Genomic DNA, 22337 nt, shown 5'->3' with positions numbered 1-22337 from the left:
CACTCTAGAGTATAAACTGAATGCTGGGACCTATGCATGAAGCAACTAATTGATACCTTTTACATCCAGCAACTTTCCTTTTTTTATTTAAAAAACTAGCAAGAAAACATGATCACTGTGTTCACCATCTATTAAATGCTCAGTCACCTTCACTGTCTGTGACATCAGAGAGGACATTCTTGTCTCACTGCATTCAAACTGTACCTCAGCAGGAGGTGCAAATCCATTAACTATATTGTGTGGGGTACAGAGGACATCTTGCTTACACACTATTCTTCAGCAGGGACAGCTAGAGATTACCTTTCTGATAGTATCTCAGGGAGCCTTGGAGGCAACTCATTTTCAGGTTTATTCCCAAAGTTGCACTGCCCTTTTTTGAACAACATACCTTTATTGGAAGTATCTTTTGTTGTTTTAATCATAGAAGCAAGCTGTGTTTCGCTTCAGTAGTTCTTAGGGAAACTTCATACAGACATTTTGGTCTGTTTATTTGCATTATTAGCTTGCCTGTTCTGATCTGGCTGGAAGACATATCTCAGGGTTTTTAACTCAGCTTGCTGTCTTGACTGCAGCACAAACTTGTGGAAGTTATTCTCCCCCTCTCCTCTGCTCTGGTGAGACCCCAGCTAGAGTGCTGCATCCAGACCTGGTACCTCCAGCATAAGAAGGACATGGACTTGTTGGAGCAAATCCAGAGGAGGCCCACAAAGAGTTCAGAGGTCTTGAGCACCTCTTTTATGAGGAAAGGCTGAGACAGTTAGGGTTGTTCAGCCTGGAGAAGGCTCTGGGGAGACCTTATTGTGGCCTTTCAGTATTTGAAGTGAACTTATAAGAGAGATGGTACAGGCTTTTTAGTAGGGCCTGTAGCAGTAGGACAAGGAGTAATGGTTTTAATCAAAAATAATGTAGATTTTAACTAGATACAAGAAAGAAATTTTTTATGATAAGCACGGTGAAACACTGGAACAGGTTGTCCAGAGAGGTGGTAGGTGCCCCATCCCTGGAAATAGTCAAGGTCAGATTGGATGAAACTTTGAACAACCTGTCTGAGTTGAAGAAGGTCCTGATCATTGCAGGGGAGTAGGACTAGATGAGCTTTAAAAGTGACCTTCCAACCCAAACTGTTCTGTGATACTGTGATAAGAACAGCTAGTCAAGCAAGGGAGGACTCAGTCTTTTACTATAATCACATCCACCATCTTCTGCAGGTAACTGCACCTGCACATCCCCCATCTTATTGTGGGACTGCATCAATCAGTGTGAACAGAGCACTAGCACCTGTGGGGTTTTTTCCAGGACTTACGTTCTAGCTTTCCTGGTATCTTGGTCTTTCCAGGGTCACAAATTTGATTGCTTCATCAGAATAGCATGGATTTATCGCTGTACCCCAAAATTTACCAATGTCTACTCCATATAGGTATCCTTCCTTGTTTTTTTAGATTCTACTTTCTTACACAGTAAGTTACTCCAAAGACTGCACTTCAAGGAAATGGCAGTACTGTTATGGAAGTATAGTCTGACCCCAAGCCTTATGCCTTAATAACCAAGGCAAATAAGCCCTGTTATTGCCTTTTCCTAAAATACAGCTAAGTAAATGTGTATTTAGTTTGATAAAAATATTAACTGATTATATTAAGCTAACTGAGAAGAAATATAGTGTTGTTTTTTTTTTTTTTTAACTGGTGGCAGAATAGCCAGCAGAAGACTGGCAGCACAAGTAGGTTGTGACAGATCACAGGGGGAATCATTGCTGGTCTGATTGCTGGGTTCTTAGAGATTATTAAATAGAGGTCCAGTAAAAGGAAGGGAGAGAGACAAAGAATTATGAAAGACACCAAGAAAACAGAAAGAAACAGTTAGAAGATGTACCATAACAGATAGGCAGGACTGTGGCTTTTTCCTAATACTCACTTGGGTTTGGCATTTTGTTTTCTTACAGTTTTTTCTGCACTTCTGAAAGAAACCCAACTCATCTGTTGGTGCTTATATTGCTGCTGTCAGGTTTAGTGTGCTGGGATGTGATCTTAAAATGAAGAACTATAGCAGAGCTAACAACAGACTTCTGCTGGAGTTCAGCTTCTTTGTAAACAAATTAATCCTACAAATTTAACTGAGAAAAGACTAACAGGGTTACACTGCTACATTCTGAACAACCTCCTCCCTGTGCTTATAGTCATCTGTATGATAACTGAAATAAGACAACTAATTTCCTCTGGTGACCTGTTTCTGCACATAGACAAATACAAATCAAATTTCTACTTGGTTCCAAGATGCTGACAGGCAGGGGATAATTATTGTAGCAATAATTCCTTATAAGCTTGTGAGAGGACTCCAGAACCCTGAGGGTTACTGAAGGCAGGCAATAGGCATCACAGGTGCCTTGGTTTTATGGAAGCAGCCAGAGGGGAAAACTACTGCCAGTGCTGACTCCAGGCTGTGTCAGCTGCTGTTAATTACCTTGCTCCCAGTCAGTTGTCTGACTGCAACTGAGCTGTCTGATTAAAATATTTTACTGCCCCACCTTCTAAACAGTAGCTGTTTTCCACCCTCATTCCTGGAGCACTGATGGAGAGGTTGTACTGGCTGCGTCCTGCGCTGCTGCTACTGTGTGCAGCAGGTTTGTCTCCTGTGGAAGTGAGGCCCTCGGGGTGGAGGAGGTGGGAATGTTGGTAATGGAAGAGGTTTGGGCAAATCTGGATTGGTTTGGTTTGCATAAATCTAAAAGGCTTTGTTTTATCTTTTAAGATAAAAATTTTTATCTTTATCTTCTTATTTGGTGATAGCAGTTATAGGAAGCATAACGTGAATGCACCTCAAGTTAGAGTTCATGACTTGTGAGTTATCTGATGTTCTGCTAACTAGGAAGCATTCTCAGTCTAAAATATCTACACTTTGGATTAAGACAAGCAAAATGTAAATTTTTCATTTGCCAAATTAAAATTTTTGGGGAAATTAAGGCAAGAAACATGCAACATGTGTCTTGGGCAAGCTAGATGTGCCAGAGGTCTACCCCCAGGCCCAGCCCATGAGGCACATGAGCCAGGAGGTTTATACAAAGTGCTGTGTCCTGAGCATGAAGAAGAAAGTTGACCAGAAAAGAAAAGTGGGGAAGGTTTGGTTCTGGACCTCTTTCTGAGCCTGCTCTTTCAGGAGTCTTAGCTGATGCTTCCAACTGGATCAAGCACCATTACTTTTCTCCCCTAGCAATATTCCTCTTTGGAAGTGTTGGCTTGTTTTTCAGTTATTTCCAGTGCTTGCTTTTTTCTATATAAATGAAATTATAAGCTATCTGATGGGCCTAATTTAGATTTTACAAATGTATGGGGCTGAATGTAGCTGTCAGGACATTAGGCATTTTAATGAGCTACAACCCAAGTAGAGATAAGAAGAAAATGTGTAAGCTGTTACCAAAATAATATTAACAGAGTTGTTCCATGGTAGAAAAGCAAGGAAGGCAGAAACAACAGGGCATATCACATGTCTGAGAAATATTGCCTCATTTTCATGGTTATAACATGCTATTCACATAATTATCTTAAAATACTCCTTTTAGGTAAGTCCCCATGAAACATGTGCTCTCTTATAAAGCTAACAAAGTGAGAGATCAAAGCTAAAGGGATCATAAAGCAGGGATAGTTATTTTGTCAGAGGAAACAGAGAGAAACTTTCTTTGCCCATACTTCAGTGTAGTCAGCATGGCTGCTGAACTTCAAAGGGATTGATTATGCACATGAAAGCAAATATGAACAATACTCCTGTGTCTTCAATGCACACTGGTTTAAGACAGCACATGGTTGCTTTCAATGGGTTTATCACTGCAGGAAAACCAGACCAGTTGTCATATTTATCTCATAAATGCTCTTCCCTGGCCTTAAACAGAGTTACTAAACCCCATACAGTATACAATACAAGTAACATGTGAAGTTAATTCCTCCTACCTAAAAGAAACTTAAGAATTTCCTAAAGAAAGATGAAGAACTTCAGTGAATAGCAAAAAAAAAAAAAAAAAAAAAAAAAAAAAAAAAAAAAGGATCCTCCCTCTGTTTTCTATTCCCATTTCATAAGTTACATAAGTTAGACTGTTTAGGGTTTTGCAGTGTGATTGATGGATCCTGACTAACAGCTAACAGAGGCAGCAGCAAATTTACCAGTCCCTACAATAACATTCTACTTTGTAAGGAGAAATGAAGGGTCTATTACCACCATAATATGGGATGAGTGATTCCCAGATAATTTTAAAATAACTCTCATTTTGCTGAAAGTTCAAAGCATAACAATGAGAAGTATTTTGACGCTTGAAAAATCTATGTGTTTGTTTAGTTACAGTTAATATGCTGTTCTGCTGACCTAGTTTTTTCTTTTATTTTCAATTCTTCAGCTATAGACTCTAGATCAGCCCAAATGGATTAAAATGAAGACTATGGCTGACTGTGATGGGTTTATGCTGGTATATTCCTGCCCCAATCTTGCTATGAATATAGTACATTATGAAATATTTGTAAAAATGTGATCTTATTGTGTTGGGGGGGGGTGTGTTTGTGATTGGGTGGATTTATTTTTGGGGGGAGTAGGTTATGAACTGCCTGTCTCTGGCTATGTAACACATTTAGGGAAAGCAGATCTTCCAGATGTTCCTTACAGAGTTTCATTAAGGCTGAAGCCCAGAACACTGCACAAGGAAATCCAAAGTGCTCTTTCCATGAGGTTATTTTTGTAGTAAAATACCAATGGCTATCTTCCCTTGTGAATTTCTCAGGGTCTTTTTGCTTGAGTGTTGGTCACTCTTGCATTCTTTTAAATCACACACACCTAGAAACTTCAGCAGCTCTTGAACATTTTACCTACTGATTCTTCTTTCTTGGCACTAATTAATTCTACCTTTGGCTAAAACATAGGTTCTTACAAGCCTCCTCCTCCCCTTGATATACTGACTACCTGCCCTGTTGCTTCTGTTGCCCAAAATTACATTTCCATCAGTTTCTATGAATGAAATACAGGAAGTTCTTTGATATGGAAATGCTGGAAGAACCTTTTAATTGCCAGATAAGCATTCTACTGCTGGATGAGGGCACTTAACACTTTATCAAGAAATGAGAGGTGCAGTACAGTAAGCGGTGGGTATAAAGGACGAGGACTGAGTCTTCCCTGGGTTTTACTTTTATCTTGGCTTGCAGGCAATTAGGTATTGATTTTAATCGAGGCAGAATTAGAAATTACCTAGAGGGGGTTGATTTGTGACTGTGTTTTTGTAGCACTCATTTGGTTTTATGTGTGAGTAATGCAATAACAGAACCCTTTGGGCTGAGAAATCAGATTTTCTCTTCTGACAAAATTTTTAATTCTTCTCTAATTTCTTTCTCATATTGAACAAAACCAAAACAAATTATCAAAAAATTCCAGACAAAACTGCAGACTGTTAAAATATCCAGTTACAGGTAGATGTTTTGATGGATTTATAGTTCAACTTCATTCTGACTGTCCCCCTATAAATTAGATCACTGGGCTGGGCTCCATTTCACTGCATGACCTACCCCTCACTGAGCCACTGCTGAGCCACGTGAGGGATGCATTCTGGTAAGAGAGCTTGATCTGCTGGGTGAAAGATACTGTCCTTCTTCAAAAGAAGATACTTTTGACAAGATCCAAGGTGTAGAAGCTTAAGCATGGAGATCTGAGCTGAAATGTCCTTTTTTTTTCCCCACTGAAAATAAAATTGGCCAAATTAACAGCTTCTCTAATATTGAAGAAGCCACATTTCGTGCTGAAAAAATGCTTTACTATGAAATTGACTAACAAGTGACACACATGCCTGGTTTTTGTTTTCTAATTCACATAGAAATTCCTTGATTCCAAGCTGGTGCTTGCTGTGAGAGAGGTGAAGAGTTGTGAAGGTGAAAAGGAAGACAAGTGATATAAGTTTTTGGATGACCTTTTAATCCTGCTTGTAGTGAATTTCTATTGGCCTAAAGCCAGCAAACACAGAAGTCCTGTAAAGCCTTGGGTGAGTTGTAAGGTCTTGAGTAAGTGTTTTCCCTGCAGGGTTTGAACATTTCTTCTGAAGCAAGGTCATCCATAAAGCACTCAGCATGCAATGGTTGTTCCTTATGTAGCAGACCTCTTGTGTATATTTCAATGCACCCATTTCTGAAAATCTGATTCTAATTTAGATAAAGGGATTTAAGAGGCCACTGTAGAGCTGATGTTCTTGTTTTCAGTTCAGATTCTGAAGATGATAATAATAATCAAGAGAGTTAGATACTGCAAACAAGACAGAAACAAGATAACTCCTACTACATTGAGGTGTTCTTTCTCTATTAACACCCAGTGAATGCCTAAAAAGTTTCCCAAATTAAATACCCAGTTCCAAGCATGACTACCAACATTATAATTTGAATATTGGTTTTGAACATGAAATTATGAAAAGAACTAAACTAGTTTGCACTAGCAATGTAGGGGTAGAAAGTGATCTGTTTATGGTATCTCAGCATGAGGAAAAGACAACTACCAAAGAAGAAGGGCTTTTTGAGAAATGCAGATTTATAAACTAGATACAAATACATTTAGTTTGAGAGCAGTTATTATACTAAACATCAGGGGAACAAAGCTCTGTAATAGCTTCTACTTCAAAAGACAATGATCCTTCAAATTTATTTTCATTTGGACACAGTCAGATTTCTGAATTGCATTAAATTATGCCATTTATAATGAAAAGGAAGTTATTCTAATGAATTACAGGCCCAGTACAGTTTTATATTGTATTTTCCATACTGTGGCAATGATTATTTCTTTGAGTACAGCAGATTTTTTGCCCTGGAGGAAGAAGGACATCAGGATAAAATCATAAAATAAAGTTTTACAGATTTGAATTAGAATTGTCCAGCAAGTTCATGAGGGTATTAGCATTAATCTACCTTTTAATCCTCAAATTTCTCCTCCTGTAGGACTAGGATGATGATAATCATATGCTTCACAAGGATACCAAGATTAACTCAATTAAAAATATTTATTTAGCGGAGGTTACATAAATGCTGAAAAATATTCTCTGTCTAGGAAAACCCATTTTGTTTTTTCTCCATCCATCTGAAACAATTGTTGCTTCAATTCTTAGTAAGAGACGTGACTGCAAAGATATGCCTGGTACACACAGTAAAACTCTGAGAAGTAATCTCAATTGACACAATATGTAGAAAAAATGTCCTGCTCTGAATAAAATTTTAGTATTATGCCACTACCATATGACAAAAGATTACTCAGTTATTGAACAGGAGAGGCAAATTAGAGACTCTGTCACTGCCATGGTTGCGCTTACTTTTCCAATACTTTTTCATCTGTTGAATTTGATTGTTGTCATAAAGCAACTAAAATCTTTGTTTATCTAATATGCTGTATTGCACTGCATTACAGAATGTTGCATTCTGTTTTCTTCACCCAAACTGTGCTTATATTTAGCTTTGAAGTGGTAAGTAGTACCAAATGCTTAACTGCAGTCCTACTTATAAAACATAACATTAGACATGTTATAGAAAACCAGAAATATTAGTATTGAAATGGGGAATCCTGAGGCTAAATAAATGTGTGACCTTAATCAAACCAAGGTGTGGGCTAAAATTGATTCTGATTCCTGATCTGCCATTGCAGTTTACACCACTGCAACAGAACATCCTGTGACATCCATCCATTCAGTGTGGCTTGGCAATGCCATTTTGAAGCATAGCTCAAGTTTAGATTATCTGTGGATCACATATGCCTTTGTAGGACTTTAACTGCCCACACCAAACTTTGAAATCAGTTCAGAAAAAAAACTTAACTGCCAAGTGCTCTCACCCAACTTCTAGATCACGCTGAAGTAATGGAAAGTGAGAAACAGCACAATTGCTTGTGTTTCATCCTTTCCCTCCCCTGTATTTCTCTTAGGACTGGATGAGCTCTTGACCCTCTAGACTCCCCCTTGAGGACAGATGTACCTGTGAAGCCAGCAAAGAAACACCACTGTGGCTGAGCTTCCTATGATGTCCACTTGCAAGAGCAATGAGACTACCAAGGGACCTTGCTTACAAAAAAATCCTAACACGTCTCTTTTAGCTATGAACATACCACATTTCTTGCTCTACAGTAAGCTCTGAATACTGGAAGCTTCCATTTATCTATCAATCTATCCTTCAGGTTTAATGTTAAAGGTGGAACTCTTCTCCTTTCAGAAATGCCTGTCTTCTTTTGCAGAGTGGATATGGACCACAGAGGATCCCATCATTTGCTACAAACCCTGCTCACTGCATTTTCCCCTTGATTTCCGACCCATTTATTTTCCTTGTGTAATGTGGAGGTCTCTTCCCACTTCTGTGAAGCCTCATGTATCTCTCTTGCTATGAAAGGAGCTATACAGGAAGGAACATTAACATATTAGGTCCTGTTTAAAATAAGATTTAAAGAGATATTGCTCTCCTTCACTTTCTGTGCCTTCCAGAAGAAGTATCTTTTAACTGGTTTTCATTTCCATTAATGCATTCCCTAGCCATAAAGTGAAAATCATCACATAGTTAAAAACATGCGCCTATCCAGTGTTTCTCTTCATCATTCATCTGCATTAGTTTTCAACTTTATTCAGTATTTTGCTTGCCTAAGAGGTGGTCTGGCTTCCTGCTCCTAGTTTTGCCATGGGTCTAAAAGAAGAAAGTTCTAAACCCTTCTGTGATATTGAAGCCAGTCCAGGACAGGCAGAACATGTCAACATAGACAGGATGTATCAAAGGATATAGCCTGGCGCAGCATGAAGTCTGCTGGGGTTGCTTGGAGCCCTAGTCAAATGCCCAAGTTATTTACCTGAACTGATTTTTTTGTCATGAGCTGCAAGAGAAAATCCTAAAGTAATTTAAAACTTACTGTGTGAAATGCAATTATACCTTATGACAGCAGCAAAGGTGCCCTTGAGACCTTTTTTCTCTTTGCCCCTCTGCTTTAGAAAGTCATAACACTACATGTTGGCAGAGAAGTAAAGTCAAAACATTTCTGAGCTGTACTATGGTAGAGTATTCTGCAGGAAGAGATCATTTTGACTTGACCTATTTTCAACTGAAGAGCTTGGGTGTGCCATTCTATTCCAACTATTAATTACTCAAAGACAGCTTAGCTACCAGTGAAAGAGGGAATAAAAAAAACAGATCATGAGTGTTGAAATCTAAGTGAATTTTAATGAAAAATTATAACAAGATAATAAATTCTATGGTAACCCCACAAACCTCTGAAAGGTTTGAACCAAGCAAACAAGGACTCTTTTCAGGACTTAATAGAAGTGTCCCAATTTATGTATAAAATGAAATTTGGCACAACTGTGCCTGAATTGCACACTGTCTTTGTGGATCTGTAGTTCTGTGTTCACACACAGCTAAAATATCTTATCTTTCCAAATGTGAAAATGAGCAACTTATAAAATACGCTGTTCATTACACATGCATTCCCCCAGCCTTAAAAGTTAGCCATTACCTTTGTTGGAAATACTGAAAACTGCAAAATACCCCATGAAAAATGACTGAAAACACATCTGTTATAACAGCCAGTGGAGGAATGTTAAGGTTATTTAATTTTTTTTATCAGGATCATGTATATCTCCCTTTCCCAAAGCACATCTGCATTTCTCCCTGTTCAGTACTAAAAGTAAGATCAAGAAGGATTGAAAAGGAGTGCTAGAAAACTGCATATAGAGAGAACAAATGGATTATTATTATGGACAGAAAAACTATTTATTCATCTGGCAGCTGGGAAGTTCCATGAAGGCCCTGGAAGAGGGGGCTGGCCTGAGCAACAAGGCAGTCATTAGGTAAGAGGAGGTGGCACAGCTTCCTGGGGACTGTCAGAGTCACAACAGAGGTGCCTGGGAGGTGAATGATGGATCTTGAGCTCAGGTCCCATTGAGGAACACTCCCTAAGTACATCATTATCATTATTATTCAAATTTCTTCAGGGAAAAAAAATGTCTTAGTTTTATCATTATTTCTCCTTAATTTCTCCCTTGCCCATCATGCTCCATTTCATGATTAATTTGGAAAGGCCACAGACTTTCAAGTAAGTGTGTATATTCTTTTGAGCATCACTTCTCAAGATCCTTGGGGAAAATGAAAGGGTCACCTATTTTTTAAAATTGCAATGATTTTAATACAAGAAGACAGACACAAGAAATCAAATCACTAATCAGGAACATATATTCACATCTAATACATCCCTTTCCTCACACTGTCCCTCCTTATTTTGCTCAGAGGCACTTTCTGACACCAGAAATAGCACATTACTGATCACATGGTGTGAGTGGAACTTTTATCCAATTGTAATATGCAACAGAGTATTAGATATGCTAGCCTGAGTTTCAGCAGTCCAGGGAGATTTAGGTGCACTATCTGAGAAACAAAAAATGTGAAAGAAAGTAGAGTAAAGCTCATGAGCTGCAGGGAAGCGAGGATATTTTGCTTCAGCAAAGATTGTGACTTGTAATCTCATCTATGGTTTTCAAACAATTGATTCTCTAGATCTATAAGTGATACAGGTTTAAACTTGACTAAAATTTGGCTGTCAGTAGCAATGCAGCAAATTTCTATTTTCCCTGAGCTCCATCTTCAAATTTTGTGAAATAAGTGGAGATTCACTCAATCTCACTGTGATCTCATCCATGACCACACCTTCTTGAACACTTGTTATTCGTATCTTGACTATAAAATTTTTCAATAAAAAATGAATTTCTGGTATGTAAAAACAAGGTTTTTGAAGCTGCCACATTTCCAGCTAATAATCTCTGTTTCTTAGTGCAGTATGTCCCCATGCACAGTTATACCAGCCAGAAAGCACTTCCATGTTGGGGTTCCCATGCTGTTCTGTGGAGGACACAACAGCAGGATTCATCCAGTGATCACCTCCTCAGCAGCAAACCCATGGCTACAGAGAAACTCCGTATCTCCTGAGTGAATGCATAATACCTGCTTGCATGTAACATGGAAAGAGCAGGGTGTCGCAGAGATCTTTTTGTGAAAATCTTTTCTTTAGGATTTTCTTGCTGAAGCTGAGAAGTTTCAGCAACAAATATAAACAATTATTATCTGCTGCTGTGGAATGCAACAAGTCCACCTGTGATTGGCCCCTCTTGGATGTTTATAATTGATGGCCAATCAAGACGGAGCTATCTCGGACAAAGTCTGAGAGAGCTGCCTTTGTTATCATTCTTTTCTATTCTTAGCTTAGCTAGCCTTCTGAGGAAACCTTTCCTTTCTATTTCTTTATAGTATAGTTATAATGTAATATATATGTATCATAAAATAATAAATCAAGCCTTCTGAACATGGAGTCAACATTCTCGCCTGTCCTCTCCTCCTGAAAACCCCTGTGACCACAGTCACAGCGGAGTCTGTCACACCATCATGGTGAAAGGAAGGCAGTCAGAGCTGCCATTAAAAATCTGTTTGGGGTGGCTGCATGGGTGGAAGTTTGAACAATGGGAACTTAACAGGGATGTGTGATGGGAATAAAAGACACTGAGAGATGTAGGAGAAGATGAAACAAAATCTGCACAACTACATTAACTGTATAATTATAAAGAACTGATGCACTGAAAGTGCAGGCTGACCTTGCCCAGCTGCTTGGCTGTGTGCTGCCTTTTTGGGACCTGACCCTTGGGGAAGCTGCTCCAGGCACAAACAGTAATACTGCCAAGGGCCAAAAGAGCCTTCCATAAAGAAAAAACAGGGAAAATGGGATCTCCTCTACCTGTCTCCTCCAGCTTCACCCCAGTTTCATTTGGTCTCAGGCAGTTTAGTGCTTTAGTTTTGTCAGTGAATCTTGATGTCTTCCTGGCATGTTATGAGCCCAGAAACACTTCAGCTTAAACAGTACATCTCTCCCCTCCTGGGGCACAGCACAGGAAGAAGGACAGCAGCATTCCTCATGCCATCCCATCTGAGGCAGTTCCTGCAGCTGGAAAGAAATTCACTATTTTCCTCAGTGATTTACCGCCTCAGGTCAGTGCAGTAGGCAATGCCAAAGACAAAACTATTTTTCTAGATTTCCAGGATCATGAATGTGACTCAGGGACTGCTTGAGAGTTAATTTAAAGATGTGCTCAGTAGGATGAGTTTTAAAGCTGACTCAGAGGCTGATGGTTCCACAATACTCTGCAGAGATTTATGACAGCTGGAAGCTAACACCACAACTGCAGTCAACCAACAACATTTTCCAATCTTCGGGGCATTTCCTAGAGCAGAAAGACTTATATATAGAGGGTTAAAAATTATCCCATATGTTCTGTGTATTTTTAAGGGTTTAAGGGGCAGGAGTAAATACTGTACTGTGGTACCTCACATCTGCAAACAGAGAACTGTGAAAAATGCAGACCAGATAATTTCTGTGTTGGCAGGCACCAGCCTTCCGTGACAATTCTCAGCTAAGCATGAAGACCAGGAAAGATGAGTGCCAGGAAGATGAACAACTTCTTTTCCTGAGGTGTTAAATTTACAAGAAAGCATGAGAACAACTACAGAGGTGCCAAGAACACCAGTGATGCATTGTATGGGGGTGTTACTATTGTTCCTGTTCTGAAAGGAGGAACAGACAAAAGGATGGGTTTCACCTTCTTGAGCAAAGCACATTTCTCAGGGTCAGTTAAAAACAATTATTTTCACTGCTAATACACAGTAGCACAGCAGAGGAGAGCTGCAGGTTAAAGCTGCACATTAGCTGTCATTTTGGTTTGATTAGTAAAAAGTATCTATCCCAAATCTGACCAAGCACCTCCCTTTCAGGGGGGCTCATCACATCTCCATGTGTTATGACAGTGCCAAAATGTATCTGTTATCAATATTATATAACCTGCTCCAGTGATCATAGCACAATCAGATTATCTCTCAGTTAAGGACCTCAGTCAAAGTGCTCAGAGAATTACAAAGCAAGACAGATGCTGCTGTTGAGAAGTTTTCATAAGAATTGTAAAAGGTAAGGGGGAAAAGTTACTGCTTTTCTTCAGCATTAACACTTTTCAAATGGAATGTTCTATTTACTTCAATGTCAGCTCAAACTAGACATTGGAAATGAAGCTCGGGTCCTGGGGAAGGCAACAGAACTTTTTCCTTCTGATTTCAAGGAGGTTTCACAATTTGCTTGAGATTTCCCCCTCAAACTTCAAGAGTAGATTCTTTCATTGTTTAAGAAATTTAGGTTAGATGAAGCAGGACAAGAATGATCTCAGGCTGTGGCAAAACTTGAATATATTTGGCTGTTACATTTAACTCTTCCCTTGTCTCAGCTCCATGATAATATATTGGTGCTGTTGATAAATATTAAGGGTGGACTCCAGCATGCACTGAGCAAGAAAAGATGAAGGGTGTTTCTCTGCTTTGTAGTGGACACAATGAGGAAAGAATACAGAACAACCTCCAACACATAATCCAATTTAAAAAGTTTTCATAAACTATGCATATTTTTTTCAGATTTCCTACTGCAAAACAATTTAAAACTTCCAGATCTGCCATTATCGGACTTTAGAGTCAGAATTGTCAATGCAGAAACATTAGGAGGCTCACTTTTGAGTACTGACAATGGCATTTACAGGAATGAGAGACCTGAACTGGATGTAGGTACTTTAGAATATGCCTTGGTGCTCATGAGACAAAATTCATTATGCATTTTGGCATGTAGCTGAACTGTGAATTTAACAGTAAGGATGTAGATGTCCAAAAAATAGTAATTGCAATGATATTAAGTTTCAAGGGGATCTACCATGAAAATGGTATTTAAAAATGGTCTCCTTTATTTTGTTTTCAAGGTCATGAAATCCCTTTGTCTCCTTGTCCATTTTTCCCCCCACTCCTTAACCTCAACAAATGTTTGAGTATTCCTCTTGTAAAGCTTTTTGGCAACTAACTCTGAAGGATACACACTAATACCCAGTGTGCCCTCAGAAGAACAAGCAATTTCAGTAAGCAAACATTTTACCATTTTCCTGTTCTTCCTATCTAGCAATACGCTGTTTGCAAACAGTAGTATTGTTTGGACAAGCTTTCAGGGTCCTTAAAGATACATCTATAAGACAGGTAGTCACAACGGTCAAGAATATCTGATGGACCCTGAAGAAAATACACCTTAAAAATAATGTATGTCTTACCTGCTTATTCATAAGTATGTAGATAATGGGATTGCAAACAGTGCTGCTTTTTGCTAGGATGGAAGGTATGACACTTGTAACTGGAGTCACAGCACCTGGCTTGCCAAATGTTGCAAGTAATGCTATAACCCCATACGGAATCCAGCACACCAGGAAACAGATAACTGTAGTGATCACCATGAACAGGACGTGGTATTCTCTTTTGCGGGCAGCATTCTTGTGGATTCTCCCAACCTAAGGAGAGGTTTAAAAAGAGAGAAAATTTAACAAGCAGAGCTGTTGGATTGACTGCATGAGTAAGCTCGGACTATTGGTATTGGATCAGCAATAACAATCAACACTGTAGTTCCAGAAGCAAAACAAATGCAAACCCAAAACTATTTGAATGCAGTGGAAAGACTTTCACCATCTCCATCAGACACTAGGGGAAGTTCTGCAGAGACGACACTGCATGCCAGCACAAACTAGAGTCCCAGTGGAGGCTGGAGCAAATACAGAAAGGTGTCAAAGCATTTAGTCCTAAAGAGATGTTAAGTCATCTGCAGTTGCTTTTAAGGTACAGAATTTTGTATAAATGTACCATGTTTTCATTCAAATTATGCTGGTACACAGAACTTGCTTGAGATGAAGGAGCTTTACATAGCACATCTGAACCACCAGAAGTATTTTCTGTAAAGGGTGTGGAAATACCAGAGCAACACTGGGACTGTGCTTGGTATCTCTGTCCTTGGATCTTTTCAACCCTAGATAAAACCTCAGCTGGCCTGGCATAGTCAGCTGGCCATGGTCATACTTGGAGCGGGAGACCAGAGAAGCCTTGCTGAATCACTTGATCAAGTTTTAAATTGTAGGATTCATTCCTTCTAGACTATTTATTACAGGTACTTAACCATTTTGGTAAATGGGTTTCACTCCTGATAATGATCAGGAACAGATTTTTGTACTCATAAAAAAAGTGTGCTGAATGCTGATTCATTGTGGTTCATTGGTTTTTTGGGGGAAATGGAGCAGAATTGGCTAAACAAGAAAAGCAGATGTAAATGGGCAGTTTCAAAGTGATGGTACAAGAATCTATCTTGTAACCAGGAATTTGCTAGTAGTTACAGTGTGTGGGCAAATCTGCTGTGGAAGTATTTATAATCTGTGCTTCAAAATTTATTCTCCTTTAACCGATTCTGGGTTGAAGCATCATGCCCTTTAGGAGTCTAGAGATTTAAGATAAAGCTTTAACATTAAAATAACAGCCAACTTTTATTTTTAAGCCTTAGTGTGAATACATTTTTCTGTATTCCCTAAAAATCAAAACCAAATTCTGCAAGGAGATTAATTTTGGAGACTCTCTCTCCACTGACTCTAGAGGGAAACTCAGCTCACTGGTCTCCTGAAGTTATAGTTGATTCCTCAGCTTTACCCCAGCGTGTGTTTAGCAAACCCAGATATGCCAGCAGGACTTGAGGAACTATTCAAATGTTTAAACTATATTGATTGAGTCTTGTACTCAGCCAAATCTAATTTATGTCCACTTGAAGGTCTTTTTGCCTCTTGAGCGCAGCACTTGAGAGTAAATTGCACCCACGGGAATTAAGCCCATGTGAAACTACAAACACAAATAAGTAAAAAAGCTGCTCTGTGTAATGGAACACATCCAAACTTCACTTAATCTAGTAATAAAAATAAAAGTTTTAAATCAATAGGTTTAAACTGATTCAGGTAAATGAATAGAGCACAGTTAAAGGTGGAAGTCACCAACCATCCCAGTCAAATGTCATTTGCTGTTGCCTGACACATACCTTGTGCATGCCAAGAAAATAGAGCTTTCTCTTCCTCTTTGAAGTGTGGGTCTTTTTGCGTAATGTATGTGTTTATGTATCAGATTGTGAGTTAAACATATATATAGTGCTTGTATAAGGCAAAGTAATATAGTTACAGTTTCTTTTAGTTCATTATGACTCCAGGCTTCTAGAGGGCTTGGTTCTATCTGGATTTTCAGTGGAAATATTCCTGTAAATGAAACACACACTAACTTTGCCTGCCCAAAACAAATAAGTTTTTCCTGACTCTTTTTTAATGATTTTCCACAAAAAGGCAACAACAAAATGAAGTCTCTCCTTTCTGAGAAGACTTAGGACTACATTTTTTATAAGACTTCAAGGTCATGTTTATTTTATAATTACTTTAGCTTGAAAAAAGGATTAATAATAGATAATGGTTCAATCCTGTATCACTTATTTGAACTAAATTTTTAATGACTAATGGGACATGTCTCTGACTGATGAATCTAGGATCCCATGTGAGCTACAGCTATGCTACAAATTAAATATTAACCCAGGAATGCAAAGCCCCAGTTAGCCATGGCATCCACAGCTGAAGATCTTCAATAAACACAGAAGGATCAGGCAGCACATTTTTGCTCTGTGTTTAGATGCATATCTTGAAGAGTTTGTAAGAGTTTACTGTCTGCACAGACAAAACAGAGACCATAAATGAAGGAAGGAAAGATGTCTAAAAGTAAAGTGGTTATGGATGTGATTTTGGCATGTATCCTTCCACTTTCACATCTTTAGGTCATTTCCATAGGAAGGGAAGTTTTGAAATCTTGTACCCTATTTGTCCTCACACTTTTGGTTTTGTTGTCTTCGCAGTTTTGCAGCCTACCTTTAGAAGGTGTTACCTTTAAAATTTGTCTGTTTATAGGTACTGGAAGGCCTCCAGCAAGATGTAACTTGGGTTCATGTAACCTACAGAGAGATTACACTTCTGCAGGTGAAAAAGCAGTAGACATTTTAAAATGAAAATAATTCTATTTTTTATTTTAAAACTACTGGAAAATTTACGCAATTGCTACACTGTATTTTCAGTAGTCAAATGGAAATGCCTCCCTGGATATCCAGCTGATAGAAGAGCATCAGATAGTGATGACAAAAAAATAGATTTGAATAATATTCTAGAATAGCTGAGCTTGTGAATCTCTGTCTAAATGCGAACATACAGGGTATATATATGAATTTAAAATACTTAGAAGATCTAACCCACATTTTAAAGTGGCACAAGAAAGACTAGCCAAAAATTAGGATCTGATTGTATTTATGTAGGATTTGCTATAAATTCAGCTGTTTTCTCCAGAACAAAGATCATCTCCGGCCATATTTAGCAATATAAAGGTTGGGAAACCACTATATTTAAAGAAAAGAAGATTGGGGGATTGGTTGTAGAGGGGTTTTTAATGATGAAATTGTGTTTCTCCCCTGGTTTCATCCTGGGAAGTAACAGAAATGTTTTGGTTTTTCAGAACTCAGCTGGAGGCAGCGAGAGACCAGCTTGTTTAATCTCAGGCACTGAGCGTAACAGCGACACAATTAGCTCTGGTCTGGATTTGCCCTGCAGCCATGCTGCATCTCACATATACCCAACACTTTTTTCAAGTCAATCTGACACAAAAAATACCACTACTTAGATCACTAGGGCAGCATGCTGAGCACAAACATTAGATGTGACAGGCCACAGGGTGAGGGAGAAGCCAGGGTGGCATCAGTGAGGAGGCTGGCATGGTAGAAGTGTCCTCAGAAGGAGGACAAGTGACACATTGATTGGTTGACCTCAAAAGCTGCATCTGCAGCTGGCAAGATGTAGCAGATACATTACTCACCAAGTGATGGGCTGCATTGCTATTCCATGTTTTGGAAAAGATGAAATTGGGGAGATCTGAGAAGAGCATAGAAAATTTCAATAGCACTGGTGAAAGTCTGGAAAGGTCGTAAACCAAAGACAAAGGGACCTTACAATGTGGAGATGCAAAGAGCTTTTGCTGTAACTGTGGAGATTGTTAGGTTGGAGATTAAAGAAAAGGATTCAAAATATCTGTTATGACAGGTACTTTGCCAGGAGACAGAAAAGCCTTTAAACTGGATGCAGGCAAATGTGTGGGCCTGTCATCACAAGGACCCACAGAAAAGGTGTGACCTAGAGGAAGCTTGGCTTCCTCTTAGGAGAACAAGTCTGTCTTTTCCTTAAAGAGAAAAGAGAATGGATCTGTCCTTCCAGAAAACAAGTAAACCTTCCAAACACATAAACACTGTTGTACAGTGGTATGGGAGATGATAATAGGACTGTGGGTCATAGGAAATGATTTTAAGGTAACAGGTTCTGGTTACCCAATTTAGACATTGTGGCTGTCAGTCGAGACCTCATCACTGTCCAAGTCAGTGGGTTCAGTCAGCCTGTTCCTGGAGGGAGCAGCCATTTGGCAACCACAGCTGACTCCATGGGTTTTGGCAGGCCAAACACTGCAGCTTTCATGCCCAGACTAATGAAAACAGCAGCTACCTGCCTCTGGTTAGGGATTTTCTGCTTTAAATATTTTTTTCAACCATCAAACAGCTTCATATGGAGAAAAGCCCTGAGCAGCTCCTTACCCAAGGGGACAGCCTGCCCCTTCCTGTGCTCCAAAGCCAAAAGTTTAACCTACTGCAGCCCCTTGCTCAGCTCTCTCTGGATTTATCTGGGCATGACTTATGGGACCAAGGGCATACTGGTCACACTTACACCCACTCAGAAGAAGGTGCCAGGAAAGATCTGAATGTTTGTTCACAGAGACTGGGGGCAGCTGCAAGGCCAACAGTGCCAGAGGCACATATATAGTCAGTCCATCATACTCCCATCACCCATAGGCAAGCTGGAGTTTTTTACACATGTAAGGCAAGGGAGCTGGGCCAAAGTTAGCTGTTAAGAAGGGGAAGCTTCAGTGATGAAGATCTAACCTGACTGTTTTGAATTCCCTTGTATTTTCTTTGTCATATTTACCCTAGTCTCTCCTCCTTACTTAATGTAGCTATGTGCTTTTCCTCATAAAGTATTTCCTTCATATTTTAATTGCACCCATTTTCAGCTGGGAACATCTTGAAAGGTTGTGAAGAATATATGGCACCCCATCCATCTAACCACTAGATTGAGAGAATATGCACCATCCAGAGCCACTTCAAGCAGGGGACATGTACGTCATAACATCTTAGAAACCGGGGATCCTGTTTGAATGTTTTGTTCTTCAAGTCACTTTCTCTTTCTCCAGCTATTTATTAAGACAGAAAATAGTATCAGTTACTATACTCTGTGTACCTAAATAGTGGGTGCTGTAAACATCCTTTATGTAGCTCACTCTAAACAAGCAATATGGAAACAGGGCACAAAGTGCTTTTTTCATCACGGATGATACATTATTCCTGGATCTGTATTTGTGCATCTTGCACTCATATAACCATGTTTACTTCACTACTTCAGAAGTGCACCGTGAAGAAAAGGCTATTTATGAGCAGCAGTGTTTGTTGCCACCAGCATCTTTCAGTATCAGCTTTAAGTGCTTGTTTTGACATGATCAAGTATTCGACAGTACAACCAAAACCAGACAAAAGTAAAAGATTCATTACCATCTCAGGGAAGTCTGCCAATCTTTGAACATTTAGTCTGCTATGGCTTCTTGAAATGAGCAGTAGGAATCTAGACTTTTTATGCAAAGGCTGCAGTAGAGGAAAAAGCTGGAAAAAGATCATCTTCTTCCAACCAGTCAAGTAAGACAACAAAAAGAAAAGAAAATCAGATATGGCCTCCATTAACTAGTATGAACAAACCTCTACTAAACCTTGCAGTCAAACACAGCAGTGACTGAAATGTCAGTAGTGATGACCTTTCTTCTCTCCCATCTCTGTGGATTCTGTCCTCAGGCAAAACAAGGAAAAAAGGAGAAAAAAACCAACCACACCTCCAAAGCATGTAAATAGCTGTAGGAAACACACTCTCCAAGTAATCTATTTCTCAGTGTGAGCTACCCCAGATCCAGTACTGTACAGATTAATAACAAGGGGCATTAAATACTTTGTTGTTTAAAATAGGCAATCCTGGAAAAAGAGGGTTCACTGGCTTAAAAATAAATGCCTCCTTTGTTAGCAGTTAGGTGGCTCAGTTCAAAATAAGTGAACACTGAAGAGATGTATTGTCCTGTGGAAATGGAGAGTGAACAGAAACATCTGTTTTGGGTCATCTTAGAACTCAATGGGCCTTGACTCTGCAAAGCATTTACACTTATATATTCAGTGAGCAAACTGAGATTTAAACATGCACATGAGCATTTTGCTCAGCTGGGGCCACATAATGAGGTAATAGCAACAAATACAGAAGGCAGAAGCCATAAAACCACACAAGGGGCCATATAGCTAATTATTTTATGTCACTGTTAAGTGTAGGAATTTAAGTCCACAGGAAAGATATTTTATCAGCTGAAAACTGGTTTTATTGTAAATTTTTGTTATTGAAATGGGAATTAGCTGCCTTAATGCCTCAAGGTGAAGTGATGCTTTAAATACAAAATTTACAGCTTTGTACAGTGCCCTTAAAGCATAACTGCTATTGATGCTAAAATCATGCCAAGTTCTATGGCTGACTTAAGGAACACCATAATCCTCTTAGATGCAGGATTTTTTTTCTATTGCTAAAGGGCTTTTAGCAGCAATTTGACTATCACAGTGAACACATTCCCATATATTAAACAAGGAGCTCATGGTGTTGCTCTCATCATTGATAATTCATGTTTTATCCTGACCTTCTTTATTCATTGTGGATTTTCTAGCACCAGTGCGCATGAGAAGATTAAAGGTGTAAAGGCTTGCTATCATTTGGATTGCATTAACAGCTTGGTTTTAGAAAGAGAAGTGCATGAGATACTCTTAAAAGGATCATCAAAGTCCAACTCCAGCTCTTGCACAGGGCAGCTCCAATAATCACACCATATGACTGACAGCATTGTCCAAACACTAAGTTTTGGAAATTCAGCAAGTCCAAATGCCAGATGCTGCACACAGGTTGGAGAAATCCCAAAAATTAATGCAGACTGAGAAAAGTCCTTGTGACTGTCCCTGCAGAAAAGGAATTCAGGGTTCTCATTGATGCAAATCTGGATGTAAGCTGGCAATGTGCACTCTCAGCCCAGAAAGCCCAAATACATCGTGGGCTGCACCAAGAGAGGACTGGACAGCAGCTTGGGGGAGGTGATTTTCCTCCTCTACTGCCCTCAGGAGAGCCCACGTGGAGTGCTGCATCCAGCCCTGGAGTCCTTAACACAAGGAAGATGTGAAATCTGTCTTACAATATTCCTACACGTGTTGCTGCTCTGCAACACAACTTGCCATTATAAAGGTGGAAAGTGATGAGATGCTTTCAGAAAATCAAGGCAGTAATTTAGTTTAAAATTCCTCTTCTTGAAAAGCTTGCCAACAAATTATATTTTTAACCAATAATTTAATAACCAACTTCTGGTTTGGGTTAATGTTTTTGTTGTTGTTGTTGTTTTAAAAACATTTGTGATGGCTTTGACTGACTGAACAGCCCAGCTGACAATAAAGGAAAGGAAAAATGAAAGGGAAATTAAAGCTGACTTTGATGTATTTTGCATTGCAGAATTTCTGAAGCAGGAAGGGAAAATGTCAGACTTTAATTCCTTCTTGGTTTCTGTGTTCTTTGTTCCAGAGACAGCAAAATGTTAAATGTGTAAATGCAACATCGCTAATAAAGCTGAACTCTTCAACAACAGATGAACTGGCAGGTGTAAAATTTCTTTCCAGGTCTCTTTCTATGTTACTTTATGCTAAACAACAATGTTCTACCATCTACATATTAAATGGACTGCACACTTTCCTGCACCTAAAGAAAAAATGTTTTCAATCAATGACAAAAAAATAACACTTTGAAATATGCATATACATATATTTGTATTTATGCAAAAACGTATACACACCACACATTATGTATCTTACAAATATATATATACACACATTTTATACACACCGACCCACATATATATTTCCATAATTATGTGAAAACTTTTACACCAGAGTCATCCAAGTTTGGAGAAGAAAGTTAGGAAAAAGCAAGTTGTGATGAAAGTATTACTCACTGCCCTCTTTACCTCATGAATTAAATTAACCACAACCTTTTCTACTCTAACTATCAATACTTTGAATCTGGGGCATGAATTTAAAAAAAAAAAAGGTGTCAGGGTAATGTTTTCCCTGAAAATGGAGCTTGGCTATTCCCCTGGGTACATTTTTGCAGATATGTAAGCTCCCACTCACATTTAATGCTACTTTTCACCAGGCTAGCATATGTGGGTGAGAACTCGAGCTTTGCTTTCCTCTGGATTGGTAGCTGCACTCCTAAT

General features: G+C 39.0%; 1 protein-coding gene across 1 annotated transcript in view; it reads right to left on the bottom strand.

Moving 5' to 3' along the window:
- Window positions 1–22337, bottom strand: part of LOC132070245 (pinopsin-like) — a 69818-nt gene that overhangs the window by 7683 nt on the left and 39798 nt on the right. Inside the window, exon 3 of the mRNA XM_059466903.1 lies at window positions 14135–14368. Within this exon, the coding sequence (XP_059322886.1) occupies window positions 14135–14368 (234 nt within the window). The remainder of the gene's footprint in view (window positions 1–14134; window positions 14369–22337) is intronic.

Source organism: Ammospiza nelsoni, chromosome 2 (assembly GCF_027579445.1).
Source record: "Ammospiza nelsoni isolate bAmmNel1 chromosome 2, bAmmNel1.pri, whole genome shotgun sequence".
Classification (NCBI taxonomy): Eukaryota; Metazoa; Chordata; class Aves; order Passeriformes; family Passerellidae; genus Ammospiza; species Ammospiza nelsoni.
The sequence above is the reverse complement of the archived record's forward strand: the minus strand, read 5'-3'. Positions and strand labels throughout refer to the sequence as shown.